The 17,578-nt window shown below is 36.0% G+C and overlaps 1 protein-coding gene, 1 long non-coding RNA gene and 2 other non-coding genes across 7 annotated transcripts; all 4 read right to left on the reverse strand.

The window, feature by feature from the left end:
• Nucleotides 1–186: 186 nt before the first annotated feature.
• Nucleotides 187–5,492, reverse strand: LOC113342731. 4 transcript variants are annotated; one of them, XR_003356808.1, is made up of 4 exons: nucleotides 3,275–5,492; nucleotides 3,014–3,169; nucleotides 2,203–2,440; nucleotides 187–333 (listed from the first exon to the last, which is right to left on the reverse strand). It is a non-coding gene; the product is annotated as an uncharacterized LOC113342731 (long non-coding RNA). The 4 variants fall into 4 exon arrangements; XR_003356809.1 differs by lacking the exon at nucleotides 187–333 and having other exon boundaries at nucleotides 2,076–2,440; nucleotides 3,275–3,496; nucleotides 3,640–5,492; XR_003356807.1 differs by lacking the exon at nucleotides 187–333 and having other exon boundaries at nucleotides 2,076–2,440; nucleotides 3,275–3,503; nucleotides 3,640–5,492.
• LOC113342806 lies at nucleotides 4,465–4,575 on the reverse strand. The gene has a single exon (XR_003356859.1). It is a non-coding gene; the product is annotated as a small nucleolar RNA Z278 (small nucleolar RNA).
• On the reverse strand, nucleotides 4,637–4,725 carry LOC113342805. The gene has a single exon (XR_003356858.1). It is a non-coding gene; the product is annotated as a small nucleolar RNA Z223 (small nucleolar RNA).
• A 5,139-nt stretch (nucleotides 5,493–10,631) lies between the features above and the next one.
• LOC113342753 (F-box/kelch-repeat protein At3g04660-like) lies at nucleotides 10,632–11,363 on the reverse strand. The gene has a single exon (XM_026587192.1). The coding sequence runs from the start codon at nucleotides 11,361–11,363 to the stop codon at nucleotides 10,632–10,634; it is 732 nt and encodes a 243-aa protein (XP_026442977.1).
• Nucleotides 11,364–17,578: the final 6,215 nt, after the last annotated feature.

The raw sequence follows: 17,578 nt of genomic DNA on the forward strand, positions 1-17,578 counted from the left end.
AGAATGAATCCTTGAGTAATCCGGAGTATTGATCATCCCTGATCCATATATTATGTATTATTATAAAGATAAAACAATAGAATGCGGAAATTGAAATCACACAGACAACAGGAGTTTTGTTAGACCCCTACTTTTTCAACTAATAACAACAGTAATTTGTGGAGTTTAAAACAGACATGAACTAGAAAATAAATAAATTGAACTGCTTTATTACCATCCAGTATAGAGCGACAGAAAAGAGGACTTCATCTGCCAATTAATGCAAGCTGTAAATCAACATTACCTTATGCAGCTCTTCTTATCTTTTCTAACTCTAAGAACTCTGGTAAAAGCCTGCGAAGATAAATTTACAAAGAAAAAGTATCATGTCAAGCCCAGCTGAGGACTAATAAAGAACCATTTTTTGGGACCATGGTTTTTTTGAGGGAACAATGATTTGATTAGGCCACCTTTCCTATAATTATAAGGGGTGTCCTAAAAGATGGAGATGACTAGTTTACCCTTTTACCTAATTAAAATTATAACTAATCTACAACTTCTTCTTCCTGTATTCTAAAATTTTTCTTCTTCTCTTCTTCATCAATTTATGATCATCTAAACCCGATCATATAAAAATCTAATCAAAATCATCAAATTTTCATCATCGACGATTAATCAATCTTTTATAAACAAACCTATCCATAAGTATTTTCCTACAAACCCATTACTTCTAATTCGTTTTTAATTGAAATTTTTGAGCCGTAGTCATCAAAATATGTTGAATTTGGAGGTTACAGTAGTAAGTTCGGTTAGGAAAAATTTGAAAAAAAAACCCTAGTTTTACAACCGAACTTTTAAAAATGAAGAACACGAAGGTCACTTCGGCCAAGATTTTTTTTTTTGCCTAACCGAACACCTGAGTTCGGTTGAGTCGCAAAAATAATGTTGAGTTCGGTTTAATCGCAAAATTAAAAAAAAAATCCTAACCTAACTTTACTCTGAAAAACTATATAATGAGTTTGGCTAACTCGCAAAAATAATTTCAAAACCGAACTCTTCTCTATATAGCCAAATGTTGAGTTATTTTGCGAACTTACCGAACTCTGTTGTTTAAAGTTCGGTTACAAAATACTTTTCCTAATTGCATATATGCATATATAAGCCCAGTTCGGTTGATTCGCAAAATATGTTGAAGTTTGCGAACCAACCGAACTTCTAACACTAGGTTACTTGTAACCTGCAGTTCGGTTGGGAATTTTTTTTGCAACTAACCGAACTATTAGGTTTGGTCGGGAACTTGGTTGCGTTCAAGTTTGCGAACTAACCGAACACACAAGATGTACCCAAATAATTTTGTAAGCCCAGTTCGGTTGATTCGCAAAATATGTTGAAGTTTACGAATCAACTGAACTTATAACACTAGGTTACTTTTAACCTGCAGTTCGGATGGGAATTTTTTTTGCAACTAACCGAACTATTAGGTTCGGTTGGGAACTTGGTTGCGTTCAAGTTTACGAACTAACCGAACACACAAGATGTACCCAAGTAAATTGTTAAGTTCAAAGTTCGGTTACCTACAATTTTATCCCAGGTAACCGAACATTACACTGTACCACCAAAACCTCCATTAACGAGCGAGTTCGATAACCTGCGTGTTTGGAAAACGTAACCGAACTACACTTTCAGGTGTGTTCGGTTACATGTTCTTGACATATGGTAACCAAACTGGCACAAACTACATAAAAATGAATATTTTTTTGAAAGTTTGGAGCAATTCAACCAACATTATCTAAGTTTGAAGCATACATGAGTACCCAAATACCCTTCCTCCGGTTGTGGTTGGTAAAATCCATCGTTTTTTATGTTTTCCATCGTTTTTCATGTTTTCCTTCTTCATCTTCTCTAACTTTACTCTCTCAATAATTCTACTTCTTTAAAAAAAACATCTGATTTTTTGATCTCACTAATTATCTTTAACTTAATCATCTCACAAATCATTACACTAACTATTATTAACACTAACTAATCATCACCCAAAATTAATCAGGAGGGTATTTATGTATTAATATAAATATCTAGATAAGAGGTGACCTAGATTTACTTCTAATGTCTTTACCCAAAATAAAACCATGGTCCCCTCAAAAAAAACCATGATCCCAAAAAAACGGTTCCTAATAAAGCTGGTATTTGCTTTATGACCCAGTATAAGATCACAAACATTACCTGTTAAGGTTATTATCATCCACATGACCGTGAGTAAACTACAATATCTAGCATATCCTTGGTTAAGGGTAGATTTGATGCCCACATTGCGTAGTGAGTTTTCAGCTGACATATTACTGCAGATGCAGACTTTTCCTGCAGCAATATCTACTGAACTGTGTTTTCCACAGTCTGAACGGGGTCGAGTCATCATTTCCTGTGGTACCCTCATCCTTGCGCTGATGCTTTCCGAGATTAACTATCACCAGAAGATGAGAAACAACAGTCAATATACTAGCACAAAAGAAATCTTTTCTCCATACTTGGATGTTAAAATCAATCTATCACACCAACTAGACTATCAGTTGGTCAGATTAGTGAAATTTCAGTAATTCATTTTCTTTTCCCTCATTAACGGAACATCAGCGTGGCCGGCTTGTGCTATAGTTTTCATCAGTTCTCCCACAAAAATTAAACAACTCTAGCTTTGGTAAACTACATACCTAGATATACCGTAGCAAGTATAAGCAGATACTACAACATACCTTTTAAATCAAGAACAGATTCATCTACATTATCCATCTCTTTCTTAAGGAATCTAAGATTCTCCTCATGGGCTAGATTTTAAGACCTAACTTCATCAACTCATTTTGTAATCTCTGTTGTCATCAATGAGTGCATCAATTCACAAACTCAAAGCCATGACTTACACATATTGTATGGAAATGTATCTGGCAATGGTAAAGACACACACACTCTTCGTATAAATATCATAACCACCAAACTATCAAGGAACAAAAATTGCATTCAAAAGGAGTGAAAGACTAGCAACCTTAGTAATGTCTAACACAGTTCCTGGTTTACTGAAACTTCAATTTTGCATACAAGCCCCTCCAGCTCCAGGACTTGCATTCTGCATAGAAACTCCAACAATTCCAGGACTTGCATTTTCAAAGCCATGACTTACACATGTTAAATGGAAATGTATCTGGCAATGGTACAGAAACACAAACACTCTTCGTATAAATATCATAACCACCAAACTAACAAGGAACAAAAAATTGCATTCAAAAGGAGTGAAAGACTTAGCAACCTTAGTAATATCTACGACAGTTCCTGGTTTACTGAAACTTCAATTTTGCATATAAGCCCCTCCAGCTCCATGACTTGCATTCTGCATAGAAACTCCAACAATTCCAGGACTTGCATTTTGCATATAAGCTCCTACAACTCCAGGACTTGCACTTTGCATATAAGCTGCTTCTCCAACTCCAGGACCCGCATTTTCCATATGAACTCCTCCAACTCCAGGCATCTATATACTTATTTGAATAATTGTCCAGGGTGAAAAAGCGAGAGTCAATTTCTTCGGCTAAATAATAGAATTCGTAAACATTAAACTTCGGCTAAATAATAGCATTGGTAAACATTAAAAACAGAAAAGATGAAAGAACCCACCCATCAAGATGGTGCATAGCCTTGAAAGTGATTCAGAACTGACAACCATTTTTATAGATAGAAACCCAGATCCATCATGAGTTAGCTTCAAGGATTCATCTGTACAATGTCAAAATTAAATGTCTTTATCTCGCTGAACAAGGTTAAAGAGCGTATTTACATATATATGTCCCAGTAGGTGAAACTCATTTTTGGCACATATGCCATTGTTTAACGCCTTCCAAAGTGAGCAGGGAAAAGTCAGTATGCTTCCACATGGGTAGAACACCATGGACAAGTTGCACGCATTGGATAGACTCTAGGGAAAATATCAACCACAATTCTCATTAGATAACAGCTAATATAGCTAAGGTAAAACAACATGCAAAGGAAAATCAATGCAACAGGAAATCAAATGTTTGTAAATTTAAAAGCCGACAATCCAACAATACAGCAGACTTGGTTGATTAGTTTTTAGCGATAAGGTATACCAGAAATGATAACTTAGCCTGCGTAAATTAGAAGACCACAACTAAGCAATTACGCATAAAGAAAAAGAATAACAGAAAGCAAGGAGATGGTAACAAGCTCTGTAACCAAATGGCAAAATATTACGAAAAACTTCAACCATCCAGCTCACAAGAAAGGTGTCATTGAGGAAGTCATTAAGCTCAAAATCAGGTACATAAATCGGAAACCTTTTAGCAGAACACCAAGAAAAGTTGAAAAATGAAACTCTAAACAAGCTACAAGAGCAAATTAAACAATTACCAAGATGTAGTATAAACTCAGCAAAAAAAAAAAGTACTACAGGCCAGGCCAAATCAGGGTGAAAAATGCCATAGTGCCTCAGTAAGATCCATTATTGTCGTGGAAATATGGTTTCTCCAAGGGGTTCTCCCTGTAAACAGGGTCTCAGTTCCACCACACCACTAATTGGATAACATCATCATAGGCATCCCAATTAACACACTGATCATTAATCTTTATAAATGTCGCATACACACATCTATAAAAAAATAAACACAAAACTATCAGCTCTCTCTACCAAGAAATTTCTGAAGCAGAACTGGTATAAAAGCTGTGTAATGATCATCACAGCCGAATTTCATAATTAGTTCAATCACATAACCAAACCACAAATCTTTCATGAGCATAAAATTTCAATCTCAAAGAAAAATCTCAAAAAAAAAAAAAACACAAACACAGAATCAAACAACAAAAAAAGAAGAAAAAAAAAACCGGAGACGAGTAAATAAACCCCAGAGTTATTAAGAAACAAAGGATTTACAAATATCAGGGTTTTTCTCTGTGAGATCCCACAAAAAATCGAAGCAGTAACAGATGTGAAAGGCTAGGGTTTAACCCATTTTTAATTTGAAACTAAAAGAAAGGAATTCATTTGTTCTTGCTGATGAATTTAGGGTTTCTCCTCTTGTCATTCTTCTCAAAAGACCTGATGAAATTAAACAAAAAAAATTATAATTATTATCTCAAAAAACAACTCATAATCGATTTAAAAAAGTAACAGAAACATAAATCTAAGTTATTAGATTCACTTATCTGAATGTGTAGGAGCTGGAAAACATAAATCCTAGGTTTTGATGGGTTTTGTTGATTTGCTGTTTATACTGAAAACTCGAGATTTGGTTTTGAAGTTGGGGATTCCACTTTTTCTAAAGAGATTTTCATGGCTTTTCATCTCCAAACAACTTCATGAAATTATTCAGAGAAAACAATAATGATTTCATGAAATTGTAAAGATATATGAAGAAAAGTAGATCGAGAGTAATAACTCTACTTCGATTTAGTGTGTTAGGGTTTCAGTCGAAAGAGAAGAAGATGCGGTGAGTGTGTTAGGGTTTTCATCCGAAGGAGACAGATAGGGTAGGGAAGAGGGAGACGCGGAGAAGGAAAAGAATATATACAACTCTTGTTACTGTGCAAAAGAGCTGAACGACTAGTGGCTTCGACACCCATTTGATTCGTTTCAAAAGATCAAGTGGTTAACTTTATACCACGTGTTACAAACAAATTCATTGGACGGTTTTCCTTATTTCAAATTAGGTGGTGCATTTCATCACTTACCCAACCATCTGACATTGTAACGTAGGGGTCCGGAAGGACCGTAACTTTGGGAATCAAAATATAGGAGTTTACGTTTATTCGATGTCAGGAATAACATATTCAATCATCTTAGGTTCAGATATGACTAGATATAGATTCCAGTCACTCATTCTAAGGAACCAAAAATGTAAAATAACATATTTTATTATTTTATATTCATAAATTACTTGATATAAATATATACTTCGGTCCCTCATTCCGAGGAACCAAAGACGTGGAATAACATCTTTTATCATCTTAGGTTTATAGATTATTAGATATAGACTTTAGTCCCTCATTCTGAAGAACCACATATATGGAATAACATATTATACCATATAGGTGGTGGAGCAGATCTTAATTCACATTGACAGATTCTGACTTGTTGATTTGATTTTTGATTTGTCACATACGTTATGAAGTATCATTTGGTTTACGATGGTAGATTAATCCGAGTTTAACTAATTTTCGAGGTAGTGAAGTAGATTTGGTTTACACCTGTTCAGATGAACTAAAAATGAAATATATAATATTACAACATCTCGGGTTCAAAGATTACAAGAGTTAGACCTGGGTTTCTCATTCGGATGAACTTGAGTGGAAATATTTCAGATTTGAATATCCCAGGTTCAAAGATTACTAGAGTTAGACCTGATTTTCTCATTCGGATGAACTGGAGAGGAAATGTATCAGATTTGAACATCCCAGGTTCAAAGATTACTAGAGTTAGACTTAGGTTTCTCGTTAGGATGAACTAACTAGAGACGAAATATATCAAAATTGAACATCACGAGTTCAAATATTACTAGAGTTAGACATGAGTTTCTCGTTCGGATGAACTGGAGACGAGATATATCAGAACTGAATATCACAGGTTCAAAGATTACTAAAGTTGACCTAAGTTTCTCGTTCGGATGAACTGAAGATGAAATATATCATAATTGAACATCACAGGTTCAAAGATTACTAGACTTGACCAGAGTTTCTCGTTCGGATGAACTGAAGACGAAATATATCAGAATTGAACGTCACAGGTTCAAATTTTACTAGAGTTAGACTTTAGTTTCTCGTTCGGATGAACTGAAAACGAAATATATCAGAATTGAACATCACAAGTTCAATGATTACTATAGTTAGATTTAAGTTTCTCGTTCGGATGAACTAGAGACGAAATATATCAGAATTGAACATCACAAGTTCAAATTTTACTAGAGTTTGACCTGAGTTTCTCGTTCTGATGAACTGAAGACGAAATATATCATAATTGAACATCACAGGTTCATAGATTACTAGAGTTAGACTTAATTTTCTCGTTCGAATGAACTAGAGACGAAATATATCAGAATTGAACATCACAGGTTCAAAGATTACTAGAGTTAGACCTGAGTTTCTCGTTTGGATGAACTGAAGACGAAATATATCAGAATTGAATATCACAGGTTCAAATTTTACTAGAGTTAGACTTTAGTTAATCGTTCAAATGAACTGAAGACGAAATATATCAGAATTGAATATCACATGTTCAAATTTTACTATAGTTATACTTTAGTTTCTCGTTCGGATGAACTGAACACGAAATATATTCGAATTGAACATCACATGTTCAAAGATTAATAGAGTTAGACTTTAGGTTCTCGTTCGGATGAACTGAAGACGAAATATATCAGAATTAAACATCACAGGTTCAAATTTTACTAGAGTAAGACTTAAGTTTCTCGTTCGGATGAAATGGAGACGAAGTTTATCAGAATTGAACATCACAGGTTCAAACATTACTATAGTTAGATATGAGTTTCTCGTTCGGATGAACAGAAGCGAAATATATCAGAATTAAACATCACAGGTTCAAAGATTACTAGAGTTAGGCCCGAGTTTCTCGTTCGGATGAAATGAAGACGAAATATATCAGAATTGAACATCACAGGTTCAAATTTTATTAGAGTTAAACTTTAGTTTCTCGTTCGGATGAACTGAAGACGAAATACATTAGAATTGAACAACACAAGTTCAAAGATTACTAGATTTGACCTGAGTTTCTCGTTCGGATGAACTGAAGACGTAATATATCATAATCGAACATCACAGGTTCAAATTTTACTAAAGTTAGACTTTAGTTTCTCATTCTGATGAATTGAAGACGAAATATATTAGAATTGAACATCACAGGTTCAAAGATTACTAGAGTTAGACTTAAGTTTCTCGTTCGGATAAACTAGAGACGAAATATATCAGAATTGAACATCACAGGTTCAGAGATTATTAAAGTTAGACCTGAGTTTCTCGATCGGATGAACTGAAGAAGAAATATATAAGAATTGAACATCACAGGTTCAAATTTTACTAGAGTTAGACTTTAGTTTCTCGTTCGAATGAACTGAAGACGAAATATATCAGAATCGAACATCACATGTTCAAATTTTACTCGAGTTAGACTTTAGTTTCTCGTTCGGAAAAATTGAACACGAAATATATCAGAATTGAACATCACAGGTTCAAAGGTTACTTAAGTTTCTTGTTCGGATGAACGAGAGACAAAATAAATCAGAATTGAACATCACAGGTTCAAAGATTACTAGAGTTAGACTTGAGTTTCTCGTTCGGATGAACTGAAGACGAAATATATCAGAACTGAACATCACAGGTTCAAATTTTACTAGAGTTAGACCTTAGTTTCTCGTTCGGATGAACTGAAGACAAAATTTATCAGAATGGAACATCACATGTTCAAATTTTACTAAAGTTTTACTAGACAAAATTTAGTTTCTCGTTCTTACCTTGAACTTCTCAATAAGATCCAAATCATCAGAATTTCAGGTTAAATTGTAATAAAGCGAAAAAAAATGAATAAAGATTTTATACATCAATGATGATGAGGTGGAGGATAAAATTCTGGTGAAGGATGATGACAATGAGACATAATATAGACACAGTGTTAAATGTTCTTCCCAATATGAGGTAATTAATCTTTTAAACAAAATCATATCTTGGTTGTGTTGGATCGTTGCACCATCATTTTATTGCTGTTTCAGCAAAATCATATCTTGGTTATGCAGAACTTTTAATTCAATAAATAGTATGATAATGACTATTTGTCTATAATCGGTGGAGAGAGAGAACATATATATCCATCTAAACTTTATAGCTCAACTAGACCATCCTGTGAGACAATGATGCTACGTTGACGCCCGTTTCTATCGGGAAAAACCCAGTGAGGAGAGTGGGCGGCAGATTTGGTGACTTTGTGCATTTCAATATTATTAATCCCACATTGTCTAGGCATTTAAGATCCTGGGATCCAAGTATGGTATTTGTTTAAAGAGCACAGAGGAGTGGAATCATTCATTACCATCCCATTTCATTACCATCCCATTTCCCGGTGATAAAATACATGGCAGTACTTTTGTATGGTATCCTTTAGATAATTTAATGCATATACAAATATATTAAGAGTCTTTATGAACTAAAATATGGGTTGAATGATGTCAACCATTTGAGAATTTTTCCGAAAGCAAAGAGTTAACCAATGAACGCTGGTATCCCATTTTGCAATTTACGATGAGTGATTCAAAGAATTAATAGACATTAAAAGTCATCATTTCTTGTCTGCTACAAAAATGGATATTTGATTTGTTTAATCCTAGTTGCTTACCACTTGCAGATTGAAACTCACCTAACTAATTGTATCCGACCAACAACTTTGTGCAGTATAAATAGGTCATGGAATACTGGGCTTCACTTATAAATTTTGTCATTGTAAAACACCACTCCATATCTAAGTAACCAATTGAAAGAGAGAATGTCCAAGGCACACATCAATATAGCATGCACAACTATCTTCTTTTTTCTTCTCATTCAGTCTGCTTTTGCTCACCGTCACAAACTCTTAAAAAATAAACTACCATGCAAAAATTTTACACTATACTTCCACGACACCCTATTTAACGGTAGGAATGCAGCTAAGGCAACATCATCTGCAGTGACTAATGCTACGGGTATTAGGAAATTTCATTTCGGAGAACTTGTAGTGTTTGATGATCCATTAACCCTGGATCAACATATATCGTCTAGTCCGGTGGCTAGAGCTCAAGGTTTTTATTTCTATGATATGAAGAATACATACAATGCTTGGTTGGCATTTTCGATAGTATTCAATTCTTCTGATTATAATGGAATTTTGAATCTCATGGGTGCGGATATGATGGATCAAAGGACAAGAGATGTATCTGTTGTCGGTGGAACTGGTGATTTTTTTATGACCAGAGGGATAGCAACATTGAAAACGGAAGAGGCCATAGGATTTGTTTATTTTCGCCTCCGGTTGGACATCAAGCTTTACGAGTGTTACTACTAGTCTCCGGTTCTAAATGTAGTTACTTTTGTTTTGATTTTCATTTTGCATTCATCATTACTACTAGTCGAGTCGTGCTACATGCAGCTGCTTTTGATTTTCATTCCTTGTATGAGGAACGTAGTACGTACATTGAGGAGTTAACTCCTAGCTTATACAACAATGTGGCTGGGCTGGATGATCTCTGGTGTTGCTCTTTGTTGCAATTATCTTGCAATCAACAATCGTCTTTTTAATCTTACTGTTTTGAAGTTGGGTTGTGAAGCTCGTTTTCTTTAACTTAAGGAATTGCTCTTGAAATCTCTTCTGCGATTAATCTCTTCAGCTTTGACAATCGGACATATAAATGAAATATGCATTGCAAAGATCATTTTCTTTCAAGACTGAAAACTAAAATCTCTACTTTTTTTTAAAGAAAAATTGTTGTTTCACTTAAGGTTTCAAATGTAACTTTTATCTTAAAGGGGTAAGAAAAGTAAAAATAATTAAAAGATTCATAAAACACAGTTAAGAAAAATTATAATTAATGAACCGGAGCGAATGTCAAGCAGTTCATGTGCTACCGAACATGCAAAAGACTCTCCGTCAGAGTTGAAACCGTGGAAATTGATGGATGGTACTTAAACCCACTGATATCGATCTGTTTGCAAGACTTGGTTTTCCAGTTGTATAAATGATGCGTGAAGATAGATTGATTTTCACGGGATTGAATGACTATGTGATCAGTCCCAACAACTGAATGAAAAGAAACATCCCGATCCTCGCCCCATAAATAAGGTAATTCAATAGTAACTTCTGTCCAGTTTAGGTTACTGCTAATACTTGTGCTACTATTCATCTCTTTGATGTTCCCATTAACATCATCAAATACCCATAGCTTGGCAGTGTAATCCTTCATTCTAGTTAATAGAGCTAAGCGGGTTTCCAGTTCTATTAAACGGTTAGACGGATAAACATCCCTTGGTTGATTAAAGATGAAACTCGGGACTGTGATCACTCTGAACTTCTCTGCCCCAACATCAAATGCCACTATCTTGTCGCTACCCTTCTCACCTAATTTCAGAAAATTTTCAGTGCAAAAGTATATAAAACCATTCAGATAAATTGTGTGTTTGCGTTGGCAATATTCATTTTGAAGCTTGAATGGTGGGAGCTCAATCCTTCTCCATTTGATGTCTCCTACAGTTAAAACTTCACACAAATAGTCCCAACGGAACGTCTCGAAATCAGATATCATTACGTGCCATATACATATCACTTTGTGCTTCTTTGCCGCAGGATCGAATCCCATTTCGTAGTAGTGTGTTCTTACGTGCCATATACATATCACTTTATTCTTTCTTCATAGTTCCTTGAAAACTCTGATTCAATCCATGGTGATACTTCTCGAGTACTGATATTGCATATACAAATGGCAGTCTGTTTTCTAAAGCCATAACCGACCAAACCATTTACCGGGCCGAAAATAGCTGTATTCTCAGATGAAAATTTCACCTTCCTTATTGTGCCAACAGATGCTGTTACTACTTCTCTTTCTCTTCCTTCAAGCATTAACTCAACTGTAACTAGCTTCACTTTGTAGTAACATATTCTGGGTGGAGTTGTAGGTCTGTAAAGCCACAGTCTTGGATTCTTGTGTGATATTGGGACGATGAAAAAGAGTTTCGGATGTTTTTTTGAATTGTTAAGGTGTAAATCAGTAAAGTATGCGTCTTCCTCGATGAGTAATTGCCAACGTTTACATACGCATTTGAATCGTACAAGTGACTTGACTGGTAGTCTGCTTAGTATCTCGCATACAATAGCACTATCATCTTGGAAACAACTAGTACTATTTGATGAATTACCAATGTTGCCACCAGCACCAGTACCTCTACTTCTCTTGGTCCGCCTGTTTTGTTTTCGTTTTATGTAATTGTTTCGCACAACACTCATAACATTCAATTTAAAAGGATTGGCAGAAAGTTTCATTCTGGTTATGGGAAGACTACGTCTGTGACCAAGTCCACGTATAGCTCTCTGCATAATAGATTTACCAAATAAACATGGAGTAATACCATTTGTGTCAACCTAAGATTTATTGTTTTGGTTAAAACAAAAAGAAATCTTTAATCACAGTATAGCTTTATCAAAATAAAGCAGAGGCAACCTGATGCATGTATATGTATGTTATCATCATTAACAATTTATATATATAACTTAGGCTCAAGCAATACATATATACAAAATATGAAATCAGGGGCAGGGGAAAAGATGCGTATACCATATTGTTCTTCACCGAACTTCCTTAAAATCTCAAAGGTAAAGCTCGCGCGAGAGAGAGGAACTGATGAAGACTGAAGAGAAGTTAGGGTTTTGTGGTTAGACTTTAGAGATTTTCCATAGGATTTTGTTTGCACCGTGATTGTAGACATGTGGTGCGTTATACACCTTGGTAGCCAGGTGTAAATTGGGCCGGCCGGGGTACCCGGCCTAATTATTAAATGGGACGGGACAGGACGGGCATGAACTTTTCTTACCCATCAAATTAAAAGGGTCGGCGGGCGGGATCATACTACAAAATAAACTATCCGAAACATGTCCAAGCCTGTTAAGTAATTTGGAATAGAGCGTGCAGGGCCGGTCGGGCCTTGAATATACAATAATAATTTTAGACCAGATAATAACATGCGACAAAATTATAACCTAATTTAACTAAAATATGGCAAAATTGCCTATAATGATTCCAAAATTAGATCATTTTTAAGGAGAAAACCCTATAATTTCTCATTATAATTATCAAAATGAAATATATACAGAAAGATATGTGAGAGAGATTGGCATATCGAGTATATTATAATATAGAATTAAAGAAGAAATAGGCAATTAGGTCTGGTAAACGGGTAGATTTAATGGGCTAACAAACCTGTTAATGTTGACCGGCTAACGAGATGGGTACAAGGACGAGCAATACTTTTTAACTCATGGCCTTTTCCCGTATCGTTAATTAAATGGGATAGGCCTTGCTAGTCTGTAATGGGCGGCGGCCAACCATGGGCTTCCATGGGACAGGGCGGTTGGTACTGGGCCATGGGCTGCCGGGAAAAATTTACACCCCTAAGCTAGTTAGGCTTTTCAATACAGCCCTGTCTTAAAGTAAACGTCTATATACGGAGATCGGTAGATGTGGTTTGATATGAGCTTAGAGCATCTCCAACAAAGGGTTAATCCTTTTTTTTTCTTAGTGACACATAGGATTTCACACCCCTGTTTGGCATAAATCCATCTCCAGTGGTAGGGTCCTACAAACTAGAAGGGACCAATTACTAAATATACAGGTGTTCAAGAAAGTGTTATTTACACCTCCCACTCCATCTCCATGTCATATTTTTCACTATTTTTCTAAAAAAATTCTCTACTGTTGGAGATGATTTTTTAGATATGAGGTCTTATATTTATCATATGTGTAGACCCCATAAATAAAAGGACTAAATAAAAAAGCCACATAAAATTTTTTTGCACCTTCTCCGGGAAATGCTCTTGCATTCCAGGTAGGGCTGCACATGGGCGGGTATAAGCTAAAACCAACCTCGCACCGACAGACTGCGGGTTTTTTTTTTCATAACCAACCCCGCACCCACAAACAGCGGGCGGGTTTTGTTACCCGCCCGCTACGGGTTGGGCGGGTATGGGTTTAAACGGGTTTAAACCCGCTTTATATTCAAGTATTTAGAGTAACTTCTATTCTCCTTGATTAAGTGAGAAAAAAAACCAAAACCCCCAAAATATTCATATCTAGGAAGTTCACAGATGAAGATTAAGTGTTGAATCTGTTGATTTTTCGATTGTTGTCGATTTCTGGTGAAGATTCGAAGTTGTTGTTGTCGATTTCTGGTGAAGATTTCTGGTAATTGTCGTTCGTAGGTGAAGAAGAAGAACTGAGGAGGAAGAAGAGGAGAGGCCGAACAGAGAGAAGAGTGTAGAAAGTGAATGAGGGTTATCAGGTATCCTATCTACTAGTATTAGGGTTTCATAATGGACGACTAGGATTAGTTTTATCTAATGATATATAATCTGCGGGTTTTTTGGGCGGGTATAGACGGGTATTAGCTTAAACCAACCTCGCACCCACAGACAGCGGGTTTTTTTCATAACCAACCCCGCACCCACAACGGGCGGGTATGGATTAAAAACTCATGGATTTAACGGGTACGGGTGGGTTTGAGTATCATGGGCGGGTCTTGTGCAGCCCTAATTCCAGGAATCACAATCCCAAGAAATCGATAAGGCCAACATCTCACCGTACTACGCTTTTTTTCGCCATTAGAATCTCAAAATCTTTATTCAACTTTACCAATGAAATTAAGGTTTTGTATTTAGAGATTTTCCCTATAATATCAAGTAAAATTCAGGGGTGTATGTGGAAAAACACTAAAAACTAATTTCTATTTTATGCTTGTATTATTCGTCTAAAACCCCATTTTATGGTGAATAGAAAATATATATGCTTGACCTAATTAGGGATTATGTATCTACCTAAGAGAGAGGTTAAGATCAAGCGATCTCCGTTAAACAATATGATACGCATCTCTGCCTACCAAATCAAGATCTGTAATCTACAGGATTGCATACATGCCATACCTCTAGATGTAAGCAAGTGCAGCGGTTCTGCCTCTAGAGAGGCTGAATATCATGCCGAGGAGGTAGCAGCTGCTTATCGCCAGAAAATGGAAAAGGACTTGACAGATCCGAAAGCAGCAGAAAGGAAGTTGGTGGAGTATTATTAAAGAGAATTTAAGAAGGTGTGGCTGGAATCGAAGCCTCTGTAGGAGGTGTTTTTTTTTCTTTTAGATATGTTCATGAAGTTGCAGTTGCATATCGTCAGATACAATCTATTGAAGCCTCAAACTCAGAACCCTGACGGTTTGACCACGTAAGCAGTTACCTCTACTGTATGCTTGAATCCATGTATTTCCTTGGATTAATTTCTTCCAGCAACATGCTAATGTCTTTCAATTTATGAGATATTTATGGTAGATGAATTTGCTTTTCATTTCAGCTTTCAGAATATGAATGGCAGAAGCTTCTATAGGTATGAGAAATTTTTTAGTAAAAGTGTCGATATTATTGTGAGTTTATGTTTTATGATTCTGTTACCTATTTGACATCTTTATATACAGTTCGTGGTTGTTCTTTTTGTTTGAATCCTATTATTGGGGCTTAAAGGGAATGTGATTTTGGGGGTTTAAAATATTAAGTGGAGCCTAAATGGTATAGGGGAAGGTCAGATGTATGTAAAAATTTAAAAATACCCTCTATAATTTTGATTTATTCCTCTTCTTCCCTCTCATTAACTACCTAATCTAACAAGAATAAAAAAATAAATAAAAAAACGGAGAAAAACGGAAAAATCATTAAAAGAAAAAACCGTCGCCCCCATTATTATTCTTTCCCTTCTTCTAATTCTCATGTTCTTTCCCTATTTTGTTTTACTTCTTCTTCTTTTCTTCTTCCATTCTTCGTTTTTCAGCGATTAATCTCCGATTTTCGTCGTCGATTAAACTCATTCTATAAAATCATGAAAGTTAAGGAAAATCTAGGTCAATCTTCGTCGAATTAACCTCCCGATGAAGCAGAGAAACCAACTTCATCAAATGAAGTAAAAAGTGAAGATCAAGAAGAAGTGAATGAAGGAGATGCACCAACCGCTGAGACTCCTGATATGACAACAATAAGGTATGAATTCAAAAACCCACTCTTTATTTAAGTGTTTCGTTTATTATTCTGTTGGTTTCGAAAATTTTAGGTCTGAAACAACGGTTTCTGAAAATGCTTACGGCTGGCAGCCGTAAATAGGTATAACGGTTGGGAATTATTGTTTTCCCAGCCGTTTATACGTTACACGGTTGGGATATCTAAGAACTCCCAGCCGTAAATCAGTCTATGTGTACGAGATGGAGAAATCATATCCGTAACTAGTTGTATACGGATAGGTTATTCCTAGTTGTATATTCTCATGTGTTCAAAAAATTTTCGGCGGTAGTTTAGTTTACGTCTCAGTTGTTCTATATGTAACTTTATTTCCCGACCGTGGTATTCAGTTTCCTAGCCGTTTATAAATTACGTCTTGGAATTTCCTAGTCGCATGTGATACTGTGATGAATATTGAACTAGATATATCCCCACATATAGGTTTTCCTATCCGTAATTAGTTTTTCGGCTTGGTCGATTATTAAGTTCCCATCCGTAATTCATTTTTCAGCTTGGTCGGTTACTAAGTTTCCCATCCGTAATTTGTGTTGCGTCTTGGACTATCCAATTTTCCTAGCCGTGTTGTGTGTTACAGTTTGGTTCTGTCAAATTTTCCTGGTCGTTTGTCTTATCTATTTTTGGTTTTTGGCCTTGTTTGTCTTGGAATAGGGGAAAAGAAAAGAAGAAGAAAAGATCACAAGAAGTAACACTTCGTAGTGACCCGACTCCGCAACCTCGTCACGCAAAGAACTGTCTTGGGTGGGGCAAAAATGAAGTGGAAGAAGATTTTGAGATAGAGCATGGAGCCGCGCCTAGAGCTAAAAGGAAAAATAGTGCACCCGGTGAAATTGCTGAAATAGTTAATATGGCAAGAAAGATTTATTTGGTTCGTCTAAAGGATAAGTTAATTTGGGGACTCAGACCGCAAGATTAAGAATGTATTGGTGGTGATGGACGCAGAAAGGTCTAGACATGCGGCTATAGCTTACTAGTTGCACGCTCTTGGGACCGTCTTTTTCCCCGATTTCTCAGGAAATAAGGTAAATGCTTGTTATTTGAGTGGTTGAAGACTTTCAGTCTCGATCCGGAAACAAACAAGGTACGGAAGTACTCCTGGGACACTTCCCTCCTTGCTGATGTGTTGGACTCTCTTTGCAAAGCTTACGGGATGTGTTGCTCTTATCCAGGTATCTTTTTGTTTTAATATAACGAATGTGTATAATATCTTATTTATAAATTTATTTATTTTTTGCCGTAGTCATGGGCTTACGACCACTTTAAAAGCTTGAGGCCTACTTGGGATACAAAATGGCCTCTAGAAAAATCTACAGGAGGAAGATACCCCTTTGGAGGGACCCAACACAAGGCTAAAGAGACGGAAATGGTCGACATGGAGAAAAATTTAGATGCTTTGACATTCAGAGATGTTGGCTTTTGATCCATATTTGACACTTGATGAGGATGGAGAAGATGAAATTGATGATAGAGTATTTTCTGATGTGGCGACCTATACGGGACCTTTGTTTCATGCAAATGGATTCGTCATTTTAGATCCTCGTAGAACGCTCCGCCAAATCGGTACTGTCCAGAAAATTGTGCCTGATGAAAAGTTAAGAAAACTCTCTCACAGCATAATTCTCGCCGTACAAAATTACTCACCCCCTCTTACAATTCCCTAAGGCTTCCTTTTATAGGTGACCAGTGAAGTGGAATACAGCTCATATTTACGTCGTTAGTATTCACACATTTCACGTGATTTTACATTTAACGGTAGTT

The sequence above is a fragment of the Papaver somniferum genome, unplaced genomic scaffold (genome assembly GCF_003573695.1).
Source record: "Papaver somniferum cultivar HN1 unplaced genomic scaffold, ASM357369v1 unplaced-scaffold_47, whole genome shotgun sequence".
In the NCBI taxonomy this organism is placed as follows: Eukaryota; Viridiplantae; Streptophyta; class Magnoliopsida; order Ranunculales; family Papaveraceae; genus Papaver; species Papaver somniferum.

Bases quoted from the DNA above. Each gene is read 5' to 3' on its own strand.
- LOC113342753 (XM_026587192.1), bottom strand. From the start codon at position 11,363: ATGGGATTCGATCCTGCGGCAAAGAAGCACAAAGTGATATGTATATGG.